General features: G+C 35.9%; 1 protein-coding gene across 2 annotated transcripts in view; it reads right to left on the reverse strand.

Moving 5' to 3' along the window:
- Positions 1 to 798: 798 nt before the first annotated feature.
- Positions 799 to 19,830, reverse strand: part of GALC (galactosylceramidase) — a 31,214-nt gene continuing 12,182 nt past the window's right edge. Inside the window, exons 7-17 of one of the 2 annotated variants that reach the window (XM_058026411.1) lie at positions 17,417 to 17,547; positions 15,079 to 15,234; positions 12,925 to 13,049; positions 11,593 to 11,720; positions 11,046 to 11,135; positions 9,721 to 9,810; positions 9,243 to 9,387; positions 8,681 to 8,861; positions 6,303 to 6,466; positions 4,667 to 4,743; positions 799 to 3,411 (exon numbers count right to left, since the gene is read on the reverse strand). In XM_058026411.1, coding sequence (XP_057882394.1) covers positions 3,268 to 3,411; positions 4,667 to 4,743; positions 6,303 to 6,466; positions 8,681 to 8,861; positions 9,243 to 9,387; positions 9,721 to 9,810; positions 11,046 to 11,135; positions 11,593 to 11,720; positions 12,925 to 13,049; positions 15,079 to 15,234; positions 17,417 to 17,547 — 1,431 coding nt within the window. In that variant the 3' untranslated portion in view covers positions 799 to 3,267. Of the gene's footprint in view, positions 3,412 to 4,666; positions 4,744 to 6,302; positions 6,467 to 8,680; positions 8,862 to 9,242; positions 9,388 to 9,720; positions 9,811 to 11,045; positions 11,136 to 11,592; positions 11,721 to 12,924; positions 13,050 to 15,078; positions 15,235 to 17,416; positions 17,548 to 19,506; positions 19,635 to 19,830 lie in introns of both variants that reach the window. The other variant, XM_058026412.1, reaches the window with a different exon arrangement.

The raw sequence follows: 19,830 nt of genomic DNA on the forward strand, positions 1-19,830 counted from the left end.
ATTTAGTTTTGATACAGAGATACAAGGAGACAGCTGCAAAAGGAGCCTAAAGAGTCTCCTGTAATTTTAAAGCAAAGGAGTCCTAGTGTTTTGCATGAGTTTGAAAATCCCAGAACTGCTCAAATCTAATTTCAAAGGTGGGGTGGCAGAGAAGGGATAGAATTGATTTTGATGCAGTGTTTGTGTAGGTGGTAGCACATAGCTAGTTACTGCAAGGCAATAACTCCAGGGTAAGCCATATCTACTGGCATAATGGACTGGGAAACATACCTAGCTCTCTGGAATTTCTCCCTTCTGTGTAAAATCAAACCCTAAGTTTAAGTTTATCTTAAAGATAAAATAATGTGTTTGAAGACAGATTCAAAATGATATTCAAAAAAAAAAAAAAAAAGAAGCCTTTAAACCACAGAAGTACATCCTTACAACACTGTCTGTTTCCAAACCTAGTAACTGACTTTCAGCTAAATCTCACATGACCTTAGTACTCAGCAGTTTTGCATCACTGGTCCTCAAATACAATTTAATTCCCCTCACTAAATTAAAAAAAAATCCAAATCAAAACACCAGAAAGAAGCAAAATGTATATTGAATGCTATAAGAAAATCATTTTATCAATAGCACAAGTCCTAATGCGTATGGATTTTGAGATATTTTTAATAAGGACTGGTTGGCTATACTCTGCAATCCAATCAAGTTAATGTCAAGCATATTTATCAGAAATCACAATGAAAAAATTGTCAGCTTTCTTACTGGAGAAAAACAAGACCCATTTTACAGAAGCATTCTGCACAAATAAAGCGTTTTTAAGTGTTTTATTTGTCCATTTGGAATGATTAGCATTTATAATCAACAACATAAATCCACCCCTCAGTGAAAAACCCGACAGCTTGTTATTGCCAAACATATTACAGTCTACTGAAGGGTGAAGGATTACAGACATATAAAGATGAATAACATTATGTCACCATTAAATCACTTACTCTGTTCATAACACTTTAATCCTCCAACATTGTAAATTAAGATTAGGGGGAAAAAAAATCAACATTTCCAGTGATAAAATACATGGTGTTTAGTACACAATATAACAATACAGTGTATTACAGTAGTGCATCAGAAAGTTAAAAAAATGGACAGCTCCTTTGGAATAACATCATCATTGCTGATCTCTCTGCTTGCAGCCACAGAAGATACCAGGAAGTCTCCAAGAAGCATCCAACTACAGAAATCCATCACAGCTAAAATAATTTATTCTGAGATTATTATACTCATATTACCTGAATATGAGGACCTAAAATCAGATTCTTTCACATGTGGAGTGACCAGTGACATTCCTTAGGAAATCAGGCAAGCAATGAACAGATCTGCATCCATACTTGAAAATTACATGGAAAATTGCCTTTCATTTTTCACCGACTTAAGTAAACAGTTACTTAACATTTGGAAGTCTTCTACTAGAGTTTTAAAGCTTAGTGGTTTAAACCATTTTTCAAGGTTACTGGCATGTATGAAATTTCCAAGTATGAATAAGTAGTATCAATATAACAGCTAAAAGACACAACATTTTTACTTACTAGAGACAGAATTTTAAGAACTCTTCTCCAAAAATGAAAATGGAAGATCAACTTTATAAAAATTTTCCAGGAATGATCTGTATAACATTAACTTTATATTAGATGACAACTTCAAAGACTGAAGTTAACAATTATTGGAATCAGCCTTCAAAATAAAGGGGATCAGAAGAATAATCTCTATAAATCAAAGTACACCGAAAACCTTTTTCTCCAGATGTTGCCTGCTACAAATGGCCTCATACAGCTATTAGAGCCTTATCAGGCATGTGGAACAACTTGCTTGTCAATTAAACAGGATGTGAATGTGAAAAGTAGATGGACACAGGAAGTACATTTCATTAAGACAATGGATATCATCTTCCTTCAAACTGGCCAACAACAAACAGGAAAAATTCTGGAGCCAATTGAACTGCAAATGCAGTGAGGAAAAACCCATTCAGTACCTCATGTTCTCAATTAATTGCTTTTTTTATAATGCAGTAACTTGGGGGAAAAAATAAAATGAAGCAACAGCTAAATAGAATCCCTCCATTCCCAAAGATCTGAATTATCCTCTGAATTTCACTCCATGATACCTAGGAAAAGTTTAAAAACAGATATCCCTGTGTCATTACCACTGGCACACTGAACAATTCTCTCTGTCCACCAGCTGCTATTTACGTTTTAATCAGTTTGCAAACCATTAAAGGCAAAGACCACTTTTTTAAAAATTTCTTTTATACCAGGAAGTGATAGTATCCATATCTCCTCTGTGCCACAGTAATACAATAAACTAAATATCATTGTTAGGCTTTAATTATTTTCTATTCAAAGCTCTAAATCTAGCAAAAGAGAGAGATGTTTGCCTAAGTTTCTAGGAACAAAAGGCCAGTTTCCACATGTGACCTGACACGGAAATACCCGTGATGCAATGTTTTTACTCTTTGTACTATGCAAAAAACCCCACAATATTATCATCAACAAACTGTAAATTATGGTATCTTTTCATCCATTTCAACCCTTTCAGTGGAAAGAGGAGGTAGATTAGAAGTAAGCCACATGCTGCATTCCCTGATCAGTCATAAGGCACATTTCCATTCCACTGAAAATAGGATATATTTTAGGGCTGGCAATGAAAGTTGAAAGATGTAATCAAATGCATTTGGAGAACTGCAATGCCTAGTCATAGACTGTAGCAAAAAACAGACAAAACATCTTTTTTTACTATAGGAAATCTAGGTAGTTTATCCAAATGAAACTTGAGAATGATGGACCTACAAAAGTACAGGGCCCACTGGCTCATAAGGCTTACTGGCATTTAATTCTTTCTTTCACAGTGAAAGCAATGGACGTAATAGAGGAAGTGTTAAAAAATAGGATGAATCTGTCTTCTGTTAATTTCTAAAGTTATCTTAGAAGTGAGCTGGTAAGTTAGGATGTTGTTATTAAGAGATATTTAGATCCAAGAATTTGTTTTCATCATTACCTTGAACTAAAATTTGCCCCCAAAAACTGAAGGGCAAAAATCCCACAGCAATAGGGGATAAAGCTACAATCATGTTGATATCTACTCAAGTAAACCTTTAACAATTACCACGGACTGAATCCAGACTCTTTGCCAAGAGATCAATCACAGTTTAGCCCTCAGCTCTCCAGTTTGTCTTGGCTCTTACACAAAGTAACATGAGAACCAGGTTCTCCAAATGCCAAAGCCACCTCAGCAAGCTTCAATGTGAAAGTTGTCAAACTGTGCAAACTCAAAGGAGCGAGTTCCGAGGGCAGCCCAGCCGTTCCCCGGTTTGGAAATGGTGACATTCTCCCAGAGAGGATAACCATTCAACAGTCCTGAGGCCGAGTTGCCCTGTCAAAAAAAGGAAAATGTTAGCTTTGTAAAATCCAGGGTCTGTGTAGACACTGAGCCTGCTCACATGGGAGATAAGACAAAGCAGAAGGATGTGAAGTCACCTTTCAACTACATTTCTCACATTCTTCATGCAAAGATGCATCTAAATATTGGATAGAATCCTCCAGTGTCTATCAGGTCTGTGGAATATATTCCTATATAATGTATTCCTTTACAGTGAATACATTAAAGGCTCCTCTTCTCCTACTCACAGCTTTGCTAACTCAGTGTAGAACCTGAAGTGTAAACTGGTTTTCCTCTCCCTTGTATCAGACTCTTTCAAAACAGCCCAACTTACTTAAGGTGATATGATACACTTGGCCCTGCTTCTGCAGAATGAGGCAGAAGTTAAAAGTAAAGAAAGACGTAATTTAGCAATCAAGCTGAAATAAAGAGGAGACAGCAGAACTTTCAAGTATCACTCAAGCCACTTCAAGACACAAAAAATTAAAACATTTTCAAGAAAAATTACAATCTATCTTTTGTGTGTTCCACTTAGCAGTAACAGTATTTAGAAAAAAGTGCTTCAGTTTACTTGCATTTCTTAATCTGAAAGACAATTATAGACACAGGTAAAAGCAAAGAATGTCTTTCAAGGAGTCAGTGGGAGAATTATTTAAAGATGGCTCTGGACAAAGACATAGTATGCTGCATCAAGCTATAAGAGGTACAAAATATTTAACAACGTAGATGGAAGTCTGAAGCATTGTCGTTTTAAAATTACCCACACTGTTTTAAGTGATTAAGGTTCATCTTCAGTAACCAAATGTCTTGGCCCATTTTACAGATGACAGCCATTGTCATAAATGTAGGTGTACCAAAGCCAAAACTAAACTACATCTATTTCAGTGAATGCCTTAGAGGCAAGTGTCCCTTTGTCTCCAAATGTGACAGTACAAGAGACAAAAACCAGCTTCTAATACTCAATGGCATTCTAGCATGAGGGGCTTGGTGCATAATTTTAAGTTACCTTCATCAGTAAAAATCATTATTTTCCATACCTTCTACAGAGTCTCAAGATCTCTTTTACAATACAGGCAGCAGAATTTAGTATGGCATTTTAATATTGATCCAATGTAACAGATACTGTTTCTGGTTTTGATAGGGTAAACTAATACAAGTACACCATCAATAGTACAGCACAGCTTTGTCTAAACTATTTAGGACTGGAAGTTTCATAACTACTTTTCCAGCTTTTTTCCTGTGTCCTTACCTGAATGTTGAGAGTGAGTGTGTGCCATGCATTATCCCGAACACCAGCAAGTCCTTTCATTAATATTTCTTTTCCAGCTGAAAAACATGCTTAAGTTAGCAAAGTGTTACTTCAGCTCTTTGCTGAAACTGATAAATACCAAGCCAGCAAAAGGATAATAATATCTATTTTTCAGAAGTGTTCAGGATTGACATTTTACCAATTTCAGTTGCAGCATGGAAGGCTTAATATGCAACCCCAGACTCTGCACTATCAGTACATTCTCCTGTTTTGCCAGAACTGCTTTCTCACTGAAATCCTCAACGCTCTTGGCAATTTGGCATAAGATGAGGATTCACTCTATGGAGAGTACAGGTTCACAAAGTGTGACAGTAGCTATTGCTCTGCTCATTCTATAGATCTTCTTGTTTATTTATTGTTTGTAACTATTTTAAATCACAGGGTTTCTGTTGCCACACTATCATGTTGCTTAGCTCTACCCAAAATTTAAGCTAAGCAAAAATGGGATGTGAATGACACCTGGAGGGAGGACAAAGACCTGAAAAAAATTAAGTGCTGCAAGTCTTCATTTATTCAGTAGACAGTTTTTACTGCAACCTAATTTAACATTCAAACTCCCTTCTAGAAAAATGTAAAGACGACTGAAAATAGCTGTACAGAAAAAAATTATCATCTTATGTTACAGGTCTCAGCTTGAAATAATCAGGTGGTTGATCAAAATTCACTCATTTCATCTAGGAAAAATTACTTCTGACAGCCTGAGAAACTAATCAGGTAATGTTGTTAGGTCTTATTACAAATAAAAAATTGAGTCAATCCTAGGCACAAGTATGTATTTCCATACAGCTGAGACTTCAGTTTTTATAGAATTATACTTTGCAAAGTTTCACTAGGGAGCACTGATATTTCAAGGGAAGCTATGTAAAGCCTTTGTTATTCTAACTGTCTATGGTAGAAGTGGAAAGGAACACAGACACACACACAAAAAACATATCTTGTCAGATATATTGTAGATCTAGAAGCTACATTTTACTCACCATAAACTATTGAAAATTTTAATTCATATTCCTGAAGTGATAGGAAATGCATTTAAACAACTAAATAGGCCAGTGCCTGTCAAGTGTTCTACAGATGAACACACGTGAATGTTAACATCACAAATAGAAGGTGCTCACTCCACTGAGCTACACTAACAGGAGGATGCATCGTTTGAGGAAACAGGAGGCCACTTATGATCCTCACTTTAGCCAGATGTAAGTACGGTGACTTGAACTGCTCTCTAAGAAAAGCCATTTCATGTCAACCAGGATTTTCCTCATGCATAGTTTAAGAAAACAGGTCAAATCTTTCTGTAATTAATATTGTATAAGAGTATTTTGAAAAGCAAAATAGTTCATATTTTCTACTGTAAAGCAGACATCGTCAGTGAAAAAACAAAAACTTTAGAAAGCTGAGCCTGAGCAATGGGCTTCAGATGCTTTCTCCACATAAGAAATGTGGCCATCATTAGAACCAATAGGTTAAATTCATAGTAATGACAAATGAACTATAAAATCTGAATGTTACCTATTTTTATCAAAGTTATTAAAATGACATGTCCATATGCCAGCATCCCCTTTTGCAAAGAACTGCTTACCTAGGTCACTAGTGACTCTGTAGGTGCCATCTGCAAAAACCCAGAAGAAAACTCCTTTGGAATCTCTCACATATATCCCACCATTGTCAACTCTTCCTGCAATAAACACTCCTCCATCACGAGGTTTTTCTATGTAGATGTCACAAGTGACTGTCATGTTTACCCTGTAAAAGAAGATTAGTGTTTTAACAAGGAAGGAATCCATTCTTTTGAATAGGCAGTATTAGAAATTATTTGATTTCCTGAGATTATACTCCAGCTCAACAGTAAAGCACTTTACAGCAATGAGAGCTGTAAAGAAGAATAAAGCAAAGTAATCAAATAGAACCATCAAATAGTACCCAGAAAATTTACAAAATTTCCTCTTCCTCAGAGCTGCACTACAAGGCTCTTAACCATAAAGATTCTTTCCCTCTATTAATGGATCTACATCCCATATCTGAAAGCACTTGTAATACAGATACAGCCACAAGGTCACTTACTTAAGAAGTAATAATTACCTATATTTATTTACAGAATGTGAAAAGACTCTCTGTGACAGCAGCTCAGCTGATTACTGAATTGGAGAATATCTATTCTAGCAACTTTTCTTCTCACTTCTAACACAGTTTCATTCTGAGTTTTCATTCTAATGTAATGCTCTAGATTCCTGAATATATAGTCATTACACAAAAAAAGATTACCTTCTTGCCTTCCCATTTATCAAAAAAGAGACCCTCCCTCATTTCCCTTAAGCCATTATAAAGAGACTCAAGGCAATATAGCAATAATTACATGGTAATACTTTCAGAACATATCCAGGTTCAATAAAACCATCAGAGAAAAACACTAACAAATTCACAGTAAGAGAGCAAAAACTTTCACACACACAAGTTTAAAATCCAAACAATCCTGAAATTGAATCATGATAAATTTCCAACAACTGAGGTAAAGTATCATCCTACAGAGAAATTTAATGCAAGATTGGCTCAGAATTTCAATAGCAGGTGTTCATTGTAGAAAATATCTGCCAGGGACAAGTTGAGTCTTAAACTGAGGATGAAGCAAACAAACTTGAGGGCCTGAAATTGAGGACTAGCATTATAAAAAGCTACTGACTAGTAAAACTTGAATAATAAACTGATTTTCAGGAAGTAAGCTTGGTTTTGAAATCAAGATAAAGACTCAGAAAGAAACTGAACTAAACAAAATAATAGAAGTTTTAGGAATCTGAGTATAGTAATTTAAAAATATGTCCTATGCAGCTGTTATAGGAATCACTGAATATAATTTACTCAATGAAGGAAAGTTGCTTATAGGGAAAATATGAGACCTTTCCTAACAGAGCGCTGCAAAAGCAAACAACAGATAACTGAAGAACAACTTCCAAGTACAAGAGGGTGGCATTCTTCCAGGCTTTGGATCAAAGTGATTCAATCACATCTCCAGGCCTGAAATTAGAAGTGTGAAGCAAGTTCTGAAAAAGCATTTGCCAGATCAATGATCTAATTGAAGTGAAAAAAAACCTGACAAAACTGCTATTTTAAAAAATGTATCAAAAGAATTTAGGCTAGGCCTCTAAGCAGAAGAGAAAGTTTTTAGCATGAAGTTTATTATTATTATTAAAATCATAATTAGTTAACAGGCTCTTTCCCAAGTGCTTATTAATTTTAAATAAACATTATTCTAAAATATGCTGCTTGATTCTGAATTACCATCATTGCAGCTCCTAGCAATTTTTTAGCTCCTAGAAAGAATTACAATTTTAACCATACTTTAATCAAAACAGTAAATCTCAGTTACTTTCAACAGAAATAAAAGTGGTTGAAGCAGGATTGGCATCAAATCCACACAATTCTAGGAACTGCTCAGAAGATGGCAGTCTGCAACAAATACAATTGAATTATAAATGAAATAGTCTGAGAGTTATGATACTGATCAAACTCCTAACAAATAACTCAAAATACTGTAATTCAAATACTGTAATCTCCTTCTTGGTCCAATTTAAGAAAAAAGAAACTCAGGGCACAGATTGGTGTTTCTAGTATGCCAACTCAGAACCATTAGTGTAAAAAATTAGCTTGAACAAACATGCCCAGAAGGACATAAGCAAAAAAAAAAAAAAATTCTAAGACAGTATAGCATTAGGCAAAACAATCATGAAATGTGGTTGAATCCCCATCCTTTAGGAGTCATTTATACAGCTGACCTTTGGCCCTGAGCAGGGCTCAATGACTTTAGAAGTGTCTGAATCATCATTCCTACATGTCTACAGAGAATCTGAAGGCAAAAGCCCTCTGTCCAAGAGAAATGAGGCTTGAGACAAATTAATTGATCATTACTAGCACTGGTGAGGAGAACATTTCCCCAAATGTCACTACAAAACAGTATTTACATACCACTTAAAATTTCCTATGACACTGATGGTCTGGTCTGCATCAGAAACCCAAGTGATGGGCCGCTGAACCACCACCTGGCGGAGCGTGAACACATGATCTCCTGGGTCAGAAGCATTTACAAAGTATTCAAATACACCCGTCTGATCTGCAAAGTTTGGGGCTTCACTGAAAGGTGGATTACCTGGTCAGAAAATAAAATACACATCAACTCTAAAACACTATTTTTCTTCGGTGTACTTGTTTTCAGAAATTTACCACTTAAAATTTTCTCCAGATTTTTGACTTGCAGCCCCCAAATGGAAGTTTTTAAGCTGACACCGGTTTTGCAAACACAAGAACACCAGGTAAGACATTAAATTAAATACACCTCATTGCAAGAGTAAGGTGTACACTCACTCATACAGGTGTAAGTTTTTGGAAAAACGGGTATAAATGAACAAAAACAAAATAGATCTTCAGGCTACCTCATGTAGATGATTCAAATAACATAACTTACTGCCTTCCTACATTACAATTATATCTCTGTGTGAATGGAGAATTGGATAAGAGAATTCTGGCTTACGTATATTGAAATCATCACTGTAAATGGAAGGAAAGGGCTGGGGAGGAGGCGGCTCTGGGTAACCACATTTCCATCCTGTCTTGAGTGTGGTTAAAGTGTAGACTTCATCCACGTCCAGATCTAAAGAAAATCTTCCCCTCCACACCTGGAATTGAAGAAAGCTCAAGCTGCAAAAGTTAACAACTAACTGAAAAAATACCCAAGCTCCTGAAGTCAAGATCCTCTGAAGTCCTGATTTAAGTCAAAATTCCCATCTTCTTGCCTCAGCATTTAAATATCTCCGGGGTATTTTTAAAACTCCTTTTCCCCAAACTTGTTATTACCTCCAGGTACACTTGTACACAGCCAGTAAAACTGCAGTCAAACAGCCTTAAAACCTAAACATGCAGCTTAAGCATGAAAGTTGAGGAGTTTCACCAAAGAGGGAAGACACACCTGAAACTGCAGAGGGACTGATAATTAAAACTGATCAACTTACCCGTAAAGGACGGAGTCGCTGGAAAAGACTGGAGTTTCCAGATTCAAAATCAAGTCTAGAATGCCACACTTGAAGGGTTTGCACCACATACTACAATGGAACACACCATACAATTTAAAACACAACAACAGCAAAATAAACAACCTTGAATATTCAACTTGAGAAATACCAGTCCTCTATGGGTGTCTAATTTTTGTTACTTTAAAGCTGTTGATCACATTAGAGTCACAACTTTACTCAGCCAATCATTACACATGCCTTACATTTTTATAGATTATACATCAATAAGGCATTGCCCTAACAGGCCCTAATGTTGCTTATAAAGACAGACAGCACTGCAAACACAGACACAATCTTTAGCTTCTCTATCACCAATAATACACCTTGGATACAAGCTCTCTTTGAGAAGTAACCAGACTGAAATAATATCCCACAAGTTTCACTTTTATAAGGCCCTCAGTCTTATTGCTAGTTCTTTGATTTTAATTGTTGAGCAAAGTACTTTGCTTACATGTCTCCAACTTTCTGCAATACTCAGTTCTGCATATCAACTATATTAGTATCAGATTTTGATCACACCTAACCCCTATAATTTCTTTTCAGTTACCAACATCAACAACAAAGCAAGCAACCTAGAGCTTGACTTGGATAAGCCATCTAATACTTCCCTAAAAGGGAGCTGTGTATCCAAATTGACACTCAGCTACTTTTCCTAAGTGAACTACTGACACTAAGCTACTTTTCCTTTTATTGTCAAAAGTATCATCCAAATTATCTCCTCCTAAAGGAAATTATTGCTGCCAAAAAATCAACATCAAATTCCAAATAAGTAACAGTCAAGTTCTGAGAAGGAATCATCCAAATCAACTAACAATGATTCCCTCCAGTTTACACTGTGAAAGTATTGTTCACATTTCAGAGGGAAATATACTTTAGTGAAATTGAAAAATAGAATAAACAAATTAAGTCTGAGACTCTCCCAGTTGTATCTCTTCACAGGATGCAATAAAACCTACAATACAAAATCAACTATAGCTATTCCCCTGAAAATCAACTGATAACTAGAAAAGCCATGGCTGTGTCAGCCCAACAAACTATGTCAGCATGTCAGAGCATCCAGCCTTGGAATACATTCTAAACAAAATTTTAGTTGCATTTCTGTCCCATTAAATTTCTTCTTCAATATACAGATGATTAGACTGAGAGGCAGCAATTCTACAATTTCAGTTATGACATTGCAACCTGTGATACTGACTTGTGTGTATTTGATTATGAATGGCAATTCATTTTACAGGGCTGATCAAATGTATTCAAGATGTACTTACAAATGACCCTCTGAGGTAGAAAGTTGCTCTCTGAGGTACAACATTGAAATTTGGCAATGGAGGCCTGATACATTTAGAGTGATTATGACTCTGAAGAAAAAAAAAACAAATGTAACAGAAGAGATACAAATTATTAGAATGCAACACATGGCAACATTCATGAAAAACCTACAGCACAGAATTGAAATTAAAAGAGCAATAATTTATTTCACTGTTATCTTAATAGCTGCAATTGCAGTAGTTTAATAATTTTATTCCAAATACAGATTTTAAGAAAGCACATAATATAACTTCCTCCCAGTGTGTCATCCAATTAAAGCTAATGTGAAATAAAAAGACAAAGATGGCACATATATTGGCCTCCAGGAAGTCTCAACAAGGTATTTTGAGTTCAGACAGAAAAAACAGCCTCTAGTGAACTCACTAATAAAGCTACAAGTATCAAAGAACATTCTCAGATACCAAACTACCTAAATCAAGACAGGTTCTTCATAACAAAACATCTCCTGTAACTTTTCCAGTCCACTGGAATTGCTGATGCACATACCATAGTTTCAATGATGATGGTAAGGTTCCCTAGGCCATCTGTCAGAGCTACAAAACTCCCACCTCCTTCTAAGTGTCCATCCACTTGCAAGTATGACCAGCCTGGCTGAGTGAACTGTGTGGTGTGTGCTGAGATAAAAATTAGAATACAATAATTAATTAATAGAAATTAATAGAAATGGTAACATTTGTAGGCTTTATTAAATTTCTCTCTTATACATGCTGACAAAAACTGAAACCTTATTCAGAGAAGAAAGTAATAGAACTTTCAAAACAAAATTTACCTATATAAGAGGAAAGATTAAAGAATTATACTATGGGAAAATTAAAAATATCAGTGCTGTGGCAGACAAAAGAGTTAAAGTGATAGCAATTATTTAGATATTAAGCACAAACAATACACAGTAATCATGTCCATTCAATTTGAATATTCATCACAGTTTAGATTTTCCCAAGTCTTTTTTTTTCTTTAAATAAAATAAACATTTCTTTTTTAAAGAAGAAATGGCAGGGAAAGCACAGATGGGCAACTTCATGAGGTATAACTAAATAAGTAGGATTTGCAGAAAATAAGTGAAACTATCAAAGAAGAATATGACCCAGATCATGAAAATCCTGAGCAACGTGGACATAGGAACAACTGCTCAGCTGTTCTATTCATGGGAAACTGTGGCCAGTTTTGCTTTAATGCTTTTACAAATATAGATAACTAGCAGAAGAACAAAAATTAAAGCCTTTGTCTTGTTCTTCCTTCATGGCACTGCATAGTTACTCTACAGAACTGCAGCACAGACAGTAAAATATTACAGGACTACAAAGCAGCCAGTGAATTTGTGTGTCCACAGACACTACATGAACATGCTTCCCTTTCCCAGGCTCAAGGAAATGCTGATTTACACAAGCCAAGAACGTCAAGCAGGAAAAGAATAGAGAGGTTCTTTGTTCCACTTTTGCAAACTGAGAAGTACCAAATGGAATTGATTGATACTCAAAGATTAAAAATAAAAAGGGAAAGGAAATAGGAAAGCACATTAACCTTTACGGGCACATCAGATCCAAATATTTCAATAGTAACAGCTAGAAAGGCAGTAGCTTATTACTTTCTGATACAGCTAAAGTTCAAGTATAAATATTTCCCTTACAATTATATCTTTCTGCTTTCTATTGAAATGAGATTATTTTCTTCTTTCTTAATGTATTCACAAAACTTTCCACAAATCTACCTCAATTTGGTACAAAAAATACTCCACATAAAACCACTAAATCAACAAAGGCCTCAGAAAATAGTGATGTTTGGTGTCAGATCACCAACTTATAACTGCAAGATTTTCACCTGTAATCCAGATAGGAGATTCAACTTTATAGTGGCCACTCCACGGCTCCTGTGCTGTCATTAACGCGCATCGACCAAAGGGCAGCTCCTCATAATAACTGGCCACCAGGTTCCATGCAATTGTTCTGGAAGAAAAACAGGTGTTTTCTCCATTCATATGGGGAGTATTAGATTAACTTAGTACAAAAATCCATTCCTCCATTTTCTCCAGCATACAATGAAAAAAATTTGGGGGGTGGAGGGAATATCTTTCCCACAAAGAAAACCCACAGGAGAGGAAAATAAAGCAAATCTGTAAATCAGCGTTGAGAAGTTCTTCCAAAATGGGTGGTAAATTCTCTGGCTAGAGCACCACAACAAGTTTTACATTAAAAGAAACGTATTGAGGGTAAAGACACCATTTGTTTGAGGTTTTTTCCTGTTCTGAAGAGAAAAAATTTTGTTAGAAAAGTCTCCAGCTTTTTGCTGAGTGTTTAGTTGAGTTTTTTTGTCATTGCTTGGTTCTTTCTGTGCATGGTGGTAGTTGTTTTGGATGGAGTTTTTTAGTGAAGCAGTTAAGTACCACAAAAAAAAAAAATCTTTATCCATGTAAGTAACAAATAAAAACAACTTTAACCAGCCATCCTCAAGGAGTATTTGCTCCATCCTGACAAGGATAATCACTTCACACACTTTGATTTGGGCTTCATTGAAAACGCTTTGCGAAGACTTTAAATTTAAAGACCTCTGGGCCTTAAGGATGGAAATACAGCTTAGCAGAGCAGTTAAGCAAAAGGCAAAAGCTGTCAATCTGTTTTGCTGTTGCACACAGGTGCATACAAAGGCCTCATTCTGAAGTCACTGCCACAGACTTATCACACTATACATACACACAGAAGAGTTCCTGGAAGTCTACAAAAACGTGATCATAAAATAAACAACTGTTGAATTGTAAATTCAACTTGCTCACATCAAACTTGGTCTGTTGATTTCAAACTTAGAAAGAAAAGTAGGAAACTAAACTTCAAAGGAAACAAACTTAGCAGAAAGATAAGCTGCCTTTTGTCAGAAAGATTTTGTTTTCAGTATACAAGCCAAGATAACTTCACTTCTGGACATCTGGACTTAGAACTGTTCTACAATAATTTATAAATACAACACATATGCCTTGCTGTTTGACTGTGAAAGAAATGGGCATATATAATTTGAAAGGCCTTGGAAAAATATAAAAAACAATGGGGAAAAAAATTTCCTAAATTAAGATATTAAACTATATGAGGATTAAGAAGCAAGCAGAATGATCAGGAATTCATGCAGGAAATATTCACCTGTTTGAAAATTTCAGCTTGCAGAGAAGACAGAAGATTTGTAGAAATCAGGTGACTTAAGAAATTTCCCTTTACAAGTATTAGTGATTTTTCCTGCACTTCACTTGAAGCAACAAGATTTCTCTTTATTTTTCCAAAATGAAGTTACAAAGCATCTAAAAGCTTTCAACAATTTTACTCACATGTTGACGCCTACGTTTTCGTTAATCAAACTTTTTCCTTCAGACTACCAGTTGGTGCACCAGAAACATCAAACTTTATTTTCTATTCTTTTCTCAAAATGAGTTGTGGAAATTCCCAGTAAAGAGAGCATTTTTTTACAGTATTCAGTTTGGAAAGAAAATGTGCAGAAAAGAGTAAATTTATCATGCATGTTTAAGAATGGATTCTGAAAAATAAGCTGTATGGAAAAACTAGATAATTACATCTGTAATTATCTGTTTAACCGAAGACAAACAATCTGATAAAGACCTTAAGAAAAATATGATAAATTAGTTTCATTGTTATTTTCCTCCAATGCCACCTCTTCTTAAGAACATGCTCTTTTTAATAATTATCATCATTCTCAAAGGCATCTGAAATGAACTGCATAAACCCACTGCATAAACTGCATAACCCCATCAAGTGCTGGAGAATAAGAATACATTGAAACTTGTGGGACTTATACTCCAGAAAGAGGCCAGAACAGCAGACTTCCTATATTACAACATCTGAATTCAGACCACATTGGGGTGACTTTCAGTTTACCTGTTTTCTCACCAGAGCAGATGGATGTGTTATTTAATAGCACTTTAAGTAATTCTTACACCCCATGTTGTGAAAGCAAGCAACAGTGCCCAACACTTACGCGGTCATGTTTCCATTCACGTAGTTTTGGTTCAGGATCCGAGCCCAGCAGCCTGCACCGACATCATTATTGAAAGTACTGTAATCTTCTGATGACCACAGTTTCTTGCCAGTTAATATGGCATTTGGCACTGTTTTTGTCCCAGGATAGTGAGCCCTACACAATATTTTGAAAAGAAAGAGCACTTAGTACAAGGAGAAAATCAAAGTTTGGAAGTACATATAGCAGCAGTGATTCACTTTCTTCAAACTGAAAATGAAAAATAAAATTTCTTTGGAATACCACAAGGAGAATACAAGAATATTGAACAAGGGGGAGCTGTAACATTCCAGAGCTTATTGTATTTACATTAGTAGATTATTTCTTCTGCTACATGATAGCATTTAGTTAAACTTAGATTTACAGATGCCATGCAATTTTCACAGCTTGCTAAAGCAAACCTCTGTCCTGAAATGGAGCTTGAAGATGGTCATTACCATAATGCGCTGAATAGAGAAAATACATGCTAACTCATACTATCTTAAACAAAACTATAAATAACGTAAAACTAACAGTAAGATACAGCACTAGGCACTATGCTAAGAATTTAGCTCCATGAATGTCTTAGAACTAAACATGAACTTGACTGATTTTGCACCTCTTTTTTAATAAACTCAGGTTTCAAAAAAACAAGCTAGTTGGACTAGAGAAGTTACAAGGTATAAACTGATATTAGTTGAAACATAACAATAGCTAATTTTCTTTTCAAGGCCTCCCCTAGTATGAGACATCCTTTCTCCCAATGGAGACTTTGATTATACTCAGTCACTACGCTGACCATGGTGCAAGGTTTGCGGACTGAAATAAAACCTTTCAAACCACTTGCAGAAAACAGGGTTGTGATTTTCCTCACTTAGCACATTCATTAAACATACTTTATTTATACACTAAAATGGAACTATTTCCTTAATTGCAGCTTGACAAATTGATTCATTTGTGGCAGGAATACAAAACCAACAGTTTTTCTAGGCTGACTGTTGGGGTTTTTTTTCATTATTTTCCCTCTAGTGGACAATGACCTACTTCCCAGTGCTGTAGTCCTTCATATGCAGCTTCACTATCAGTAATGTAACAGATAGTGGGGATTTTAGCTACATTCTGCTCTGCTGTACAGATTAGTGTGTATTTCCCCTTTGGCTTGGAAACCTAAGTATTGCCTTAGTACCAACCATAAGATTTCTGCAATGGCAAAGTGCACAGCTTGCAAAAATAAAGCAGAGAAGGAATAATTTGTCTTTCTACACTCCTGAAAATGTGTTTCTTAAGTGTCAATATCCCTGTCCAACAAAAGTTGAAATACACAAAAGATATTTAATTTCCCTGCTAAGACTGAATCAGAGTAGGGATGTAAAACTTACACTTATAGAGTTAAGAAAATACAGCTTACTTAGACAGTGTAAAAACTGTTGAGCTTCATCCAGACATGATCCAAGACTCCACCTATGAAAAACTGCCAGGATACTCTTCATGTTCAGAAGGGGGGGAGGGGTTAATTGCAAGGCTACATGACACTGACTTCCTATATGTATTTGCAGGAAAAAAAACCATTTCTACACCTCCTATGGTTCAGATATATAAAGATAAATGGAAAATACTCAAATTGAAGCAAGGAACTGACATATTTGAAGCATGTGATTGGGTCAGGCAAGTTTATGGGACCTAGTAAGTCAAGTTTAGAGCTACTGTAAAAAGAAAAGTTAATGAACATTTTGTATACACATTTCCGTTCAATCAATCAATCTCGAATTCAGTCTACTAGTAAAATATTATTATGATAAAACCCTAAACTAATATTAAAAATCAACTGGTTCCATGTTTTCCAAATACAAATTTGTCATCAAAACAAAATGGGAGCTAAGAATCAAGCCATTGTAACACAAAGAATCACAGCCCAAATTCATTTCTGGATCACAAAATTTCAGTAACAAACCAGTGGAAATTACAAGGCTGCGTGCTAAGTTGTAAAACTAAAGCACTTTTTGCATACCAGTTAAGAGTAACCAAAACCCTAGTAACAAACAGTTTTGTCCAAAAAGCCTTCCATCCATCAAAAGCACAACCATGCCCAACAGGAATCTTCAGCATGATAAAAGACTCCTGATTCAATTAAAGGTTGAGGCTGTTACTGGGACAAGAACTGCATGATTTGATTTGGTTAGTAAGAGAGTTTTATAGTATCAATCCTTTCCTTGCAGGTAAAAGTACAGAGAGGTAAAGCTTTGTCTGTGTTAGTTATAAATAAGATGAAGACAAACTATAAACAAACCACCAAGAAAGAAGAAGAGAGAGAACCCCCTACCCAATCACATCGACCACTCCGTGGAGCTCAGAGTCAATCATCATGACAAAGGAAATGGGCTCCCACAGTCTATCGCTGGCTATGATCCTCACCTGCTCCAGACCATGCTTATCCAATGTGTACCTCAACAGCTTGGAAGAAAAAAAGGAGAGCAAAGAGCAGAGAGAAGAAAAAAAAAAGTTTTTCAAATTGTCAAAACTTTATATTGGGAAAGGCAGCATCTTCTTCAGCACCAGGTGAAAAAACTACTATGCTTCAATTCATGTTTTTGCAACTTGGACAACTGTTACACCAAACAGACCATACAAGACTGTCAAGCACAAAGTGACTTCAAAGGACACCTTCTTCTTCTACCATTCTGAATTCCAAAATACATGATAAAAAGAAAAATTAAAAATGTTTTGTTCTTCTTACAGACGCAAAAGTACAAATAAAGACAAAGCATATCACATTTCATGCAAGATACTCTATTTGCAGATCAGCCACTTAGATGTTACAGGGCTGACAGGCAAACTATAAGATGTGTATGAACTTTCTGAACCTGAGCATTTGAAGGACAGACACCTAAATAACATTATCTTTCACTAGGTCAGCAAGAACTCTCTATGGTAGTTAGTACCTTAAAGTCAGCATTGGTGTTCTTAACCTTGGTGTTTTGTACTAACCTTAATTTCTTGATAGATAACAAAACCAAAGTTTCCTGCACAGGAAAACTTAACACTTCATTTTTTGTGATCAGTGGTGGTGGGGAAATTGGGGAAAAATCTGTATGACATTCGAGAAAAACCTCTGACAAAAAGAATTTCCCTTTTAAAGAACAACTAAAACATGTCTGTGGTTCTAAAGGCACAAACAAAAACAAGTTCTCCTGTCCTTGATTCTGCCAAGCTCTTAAAGAAGCAAGAGCTGTACACAGCCAGTGCATTCATTCTTCAAGCTGTATTGTCATGGAAATCATTACTAAAACATTTCCTAATGCACCTGTTGAGCTGCAAGTCTTGCCTAACCTAAGAAAGTTTTTTTTAAGTTTATTTTAGACCAAAGGAGTTACTCTATGCTGGCACTATCATCAGGATTTCTCAAGCAGCCACCTTCAGGTGATTGATGTTTACAAACTCAACACATATGAAAGCAGTTTCTTTATAAAATCCTCACTTAACTGACTTGCTATAACCCTTCAGCCATGCATTCATTTAAACTATGATGAGCATATCATACTTCCTTACATACAGAGGATAAATGGGACATGAGTGACCACAAGAATGCTCTTATCACAGTAATGTTAACAACAGAGATAAACAAGTTAACAAATGTAACACAAGTGAGCAATTTGTATCTGCACAGATAATTTCCACTGGGAACGTGTAATTTTGGAAAAGCTACATATAATTTTGAGAAACCAGAGTTTACAAAAAGAGCAGAGCAGCAGAGGAAATTGCCAGAAGCAAGTAAAAAAGTGTATTATGGAACAAAAGTGAAGGTAAACAGTTGAGTTGACATTTGCTGAAAAACCAACAGAAAAAATTGAGATAGGCTGTATTAGTTTACAAACTTTGGGTGCTTGTTTTTACTTCTAAGTTACTGTCAGTGCATGCATTGCTAATATTATCTGTTATCAGAAATTAAACAAGAAACAGAAACTTCTAGCTCTAGTATATGACCAGAAAAATCTCAGCTGCAGCCACAGAAAGTCCCAGGGTGATAAGTTCCACTCTGAAAGCTCAAGTTCACCCAAAATGAAAACCAGTTGCAGACCAAGAATCCAATCCTAAGGTTTTTCTGACCTGGAACATGCACATGCAGATTAGTTAGAAGTTTCCTGTCATTTGCTAGTGCTAAGAAGCCTAAAACACAGCTCCTAAATGGACACTTGAAAGAAATGATAGAAGAGTGATAAGGTCAGCTTACACATGTACTAAACTGAAAGAGAGAAAGACAAGAAAGACTAATCCATCACCACTGTACACAATGATGGAAAAAATGGAAACAGCTAGGAAGTATGAAACAAGAATATATGACTCTTGAAAATGGAGAGGAAGACTTAGAGATAGGAAGGGATGTTTAAAAGGCCTCCCTTCTCCCACACTTACCCGACTACCTCAATAGCCTCATTAAGATAGGGATCAACTATCATCTCATTTGAGATGCTCCAATCTCCATCCGCAGCGATGATGCCAACGTTCCACAGACCCAGTCTGTCCAAATAATGTCGGAGCACCTTAGTAACAGACAACACCACGTAAAGTACAGCCTTCATCAATGAGGCAACATGAAATTTAAGACTGAAAACAGGAACTTCAGAAGGAGTCAGTGGAAGCCTCTATTTACATACCAGGATGGATAAGAAAAGTTCTCACTTCCCAAACAAGAGCTATGGTGGCAACTAAGACGAAGTTAATGGTAAGTATTTTTAA

The sequence above is a fragment of the Melospiza georgiana genome, chromosome 6 (genome assembly GCF_028018845.1).
Source record: "Melospiza georgiana isolate bMelGeo1 chromosome 6, bMelGeo1.pri, whole genome shotgun sequence".
NCBI classification, from domain to species: domain Eukaryota; kingdom Metazoa; phylum Chordata; class Aves; order Passeriformes; family Passerellidae; genus Melospiza; species Melospiza georgiana.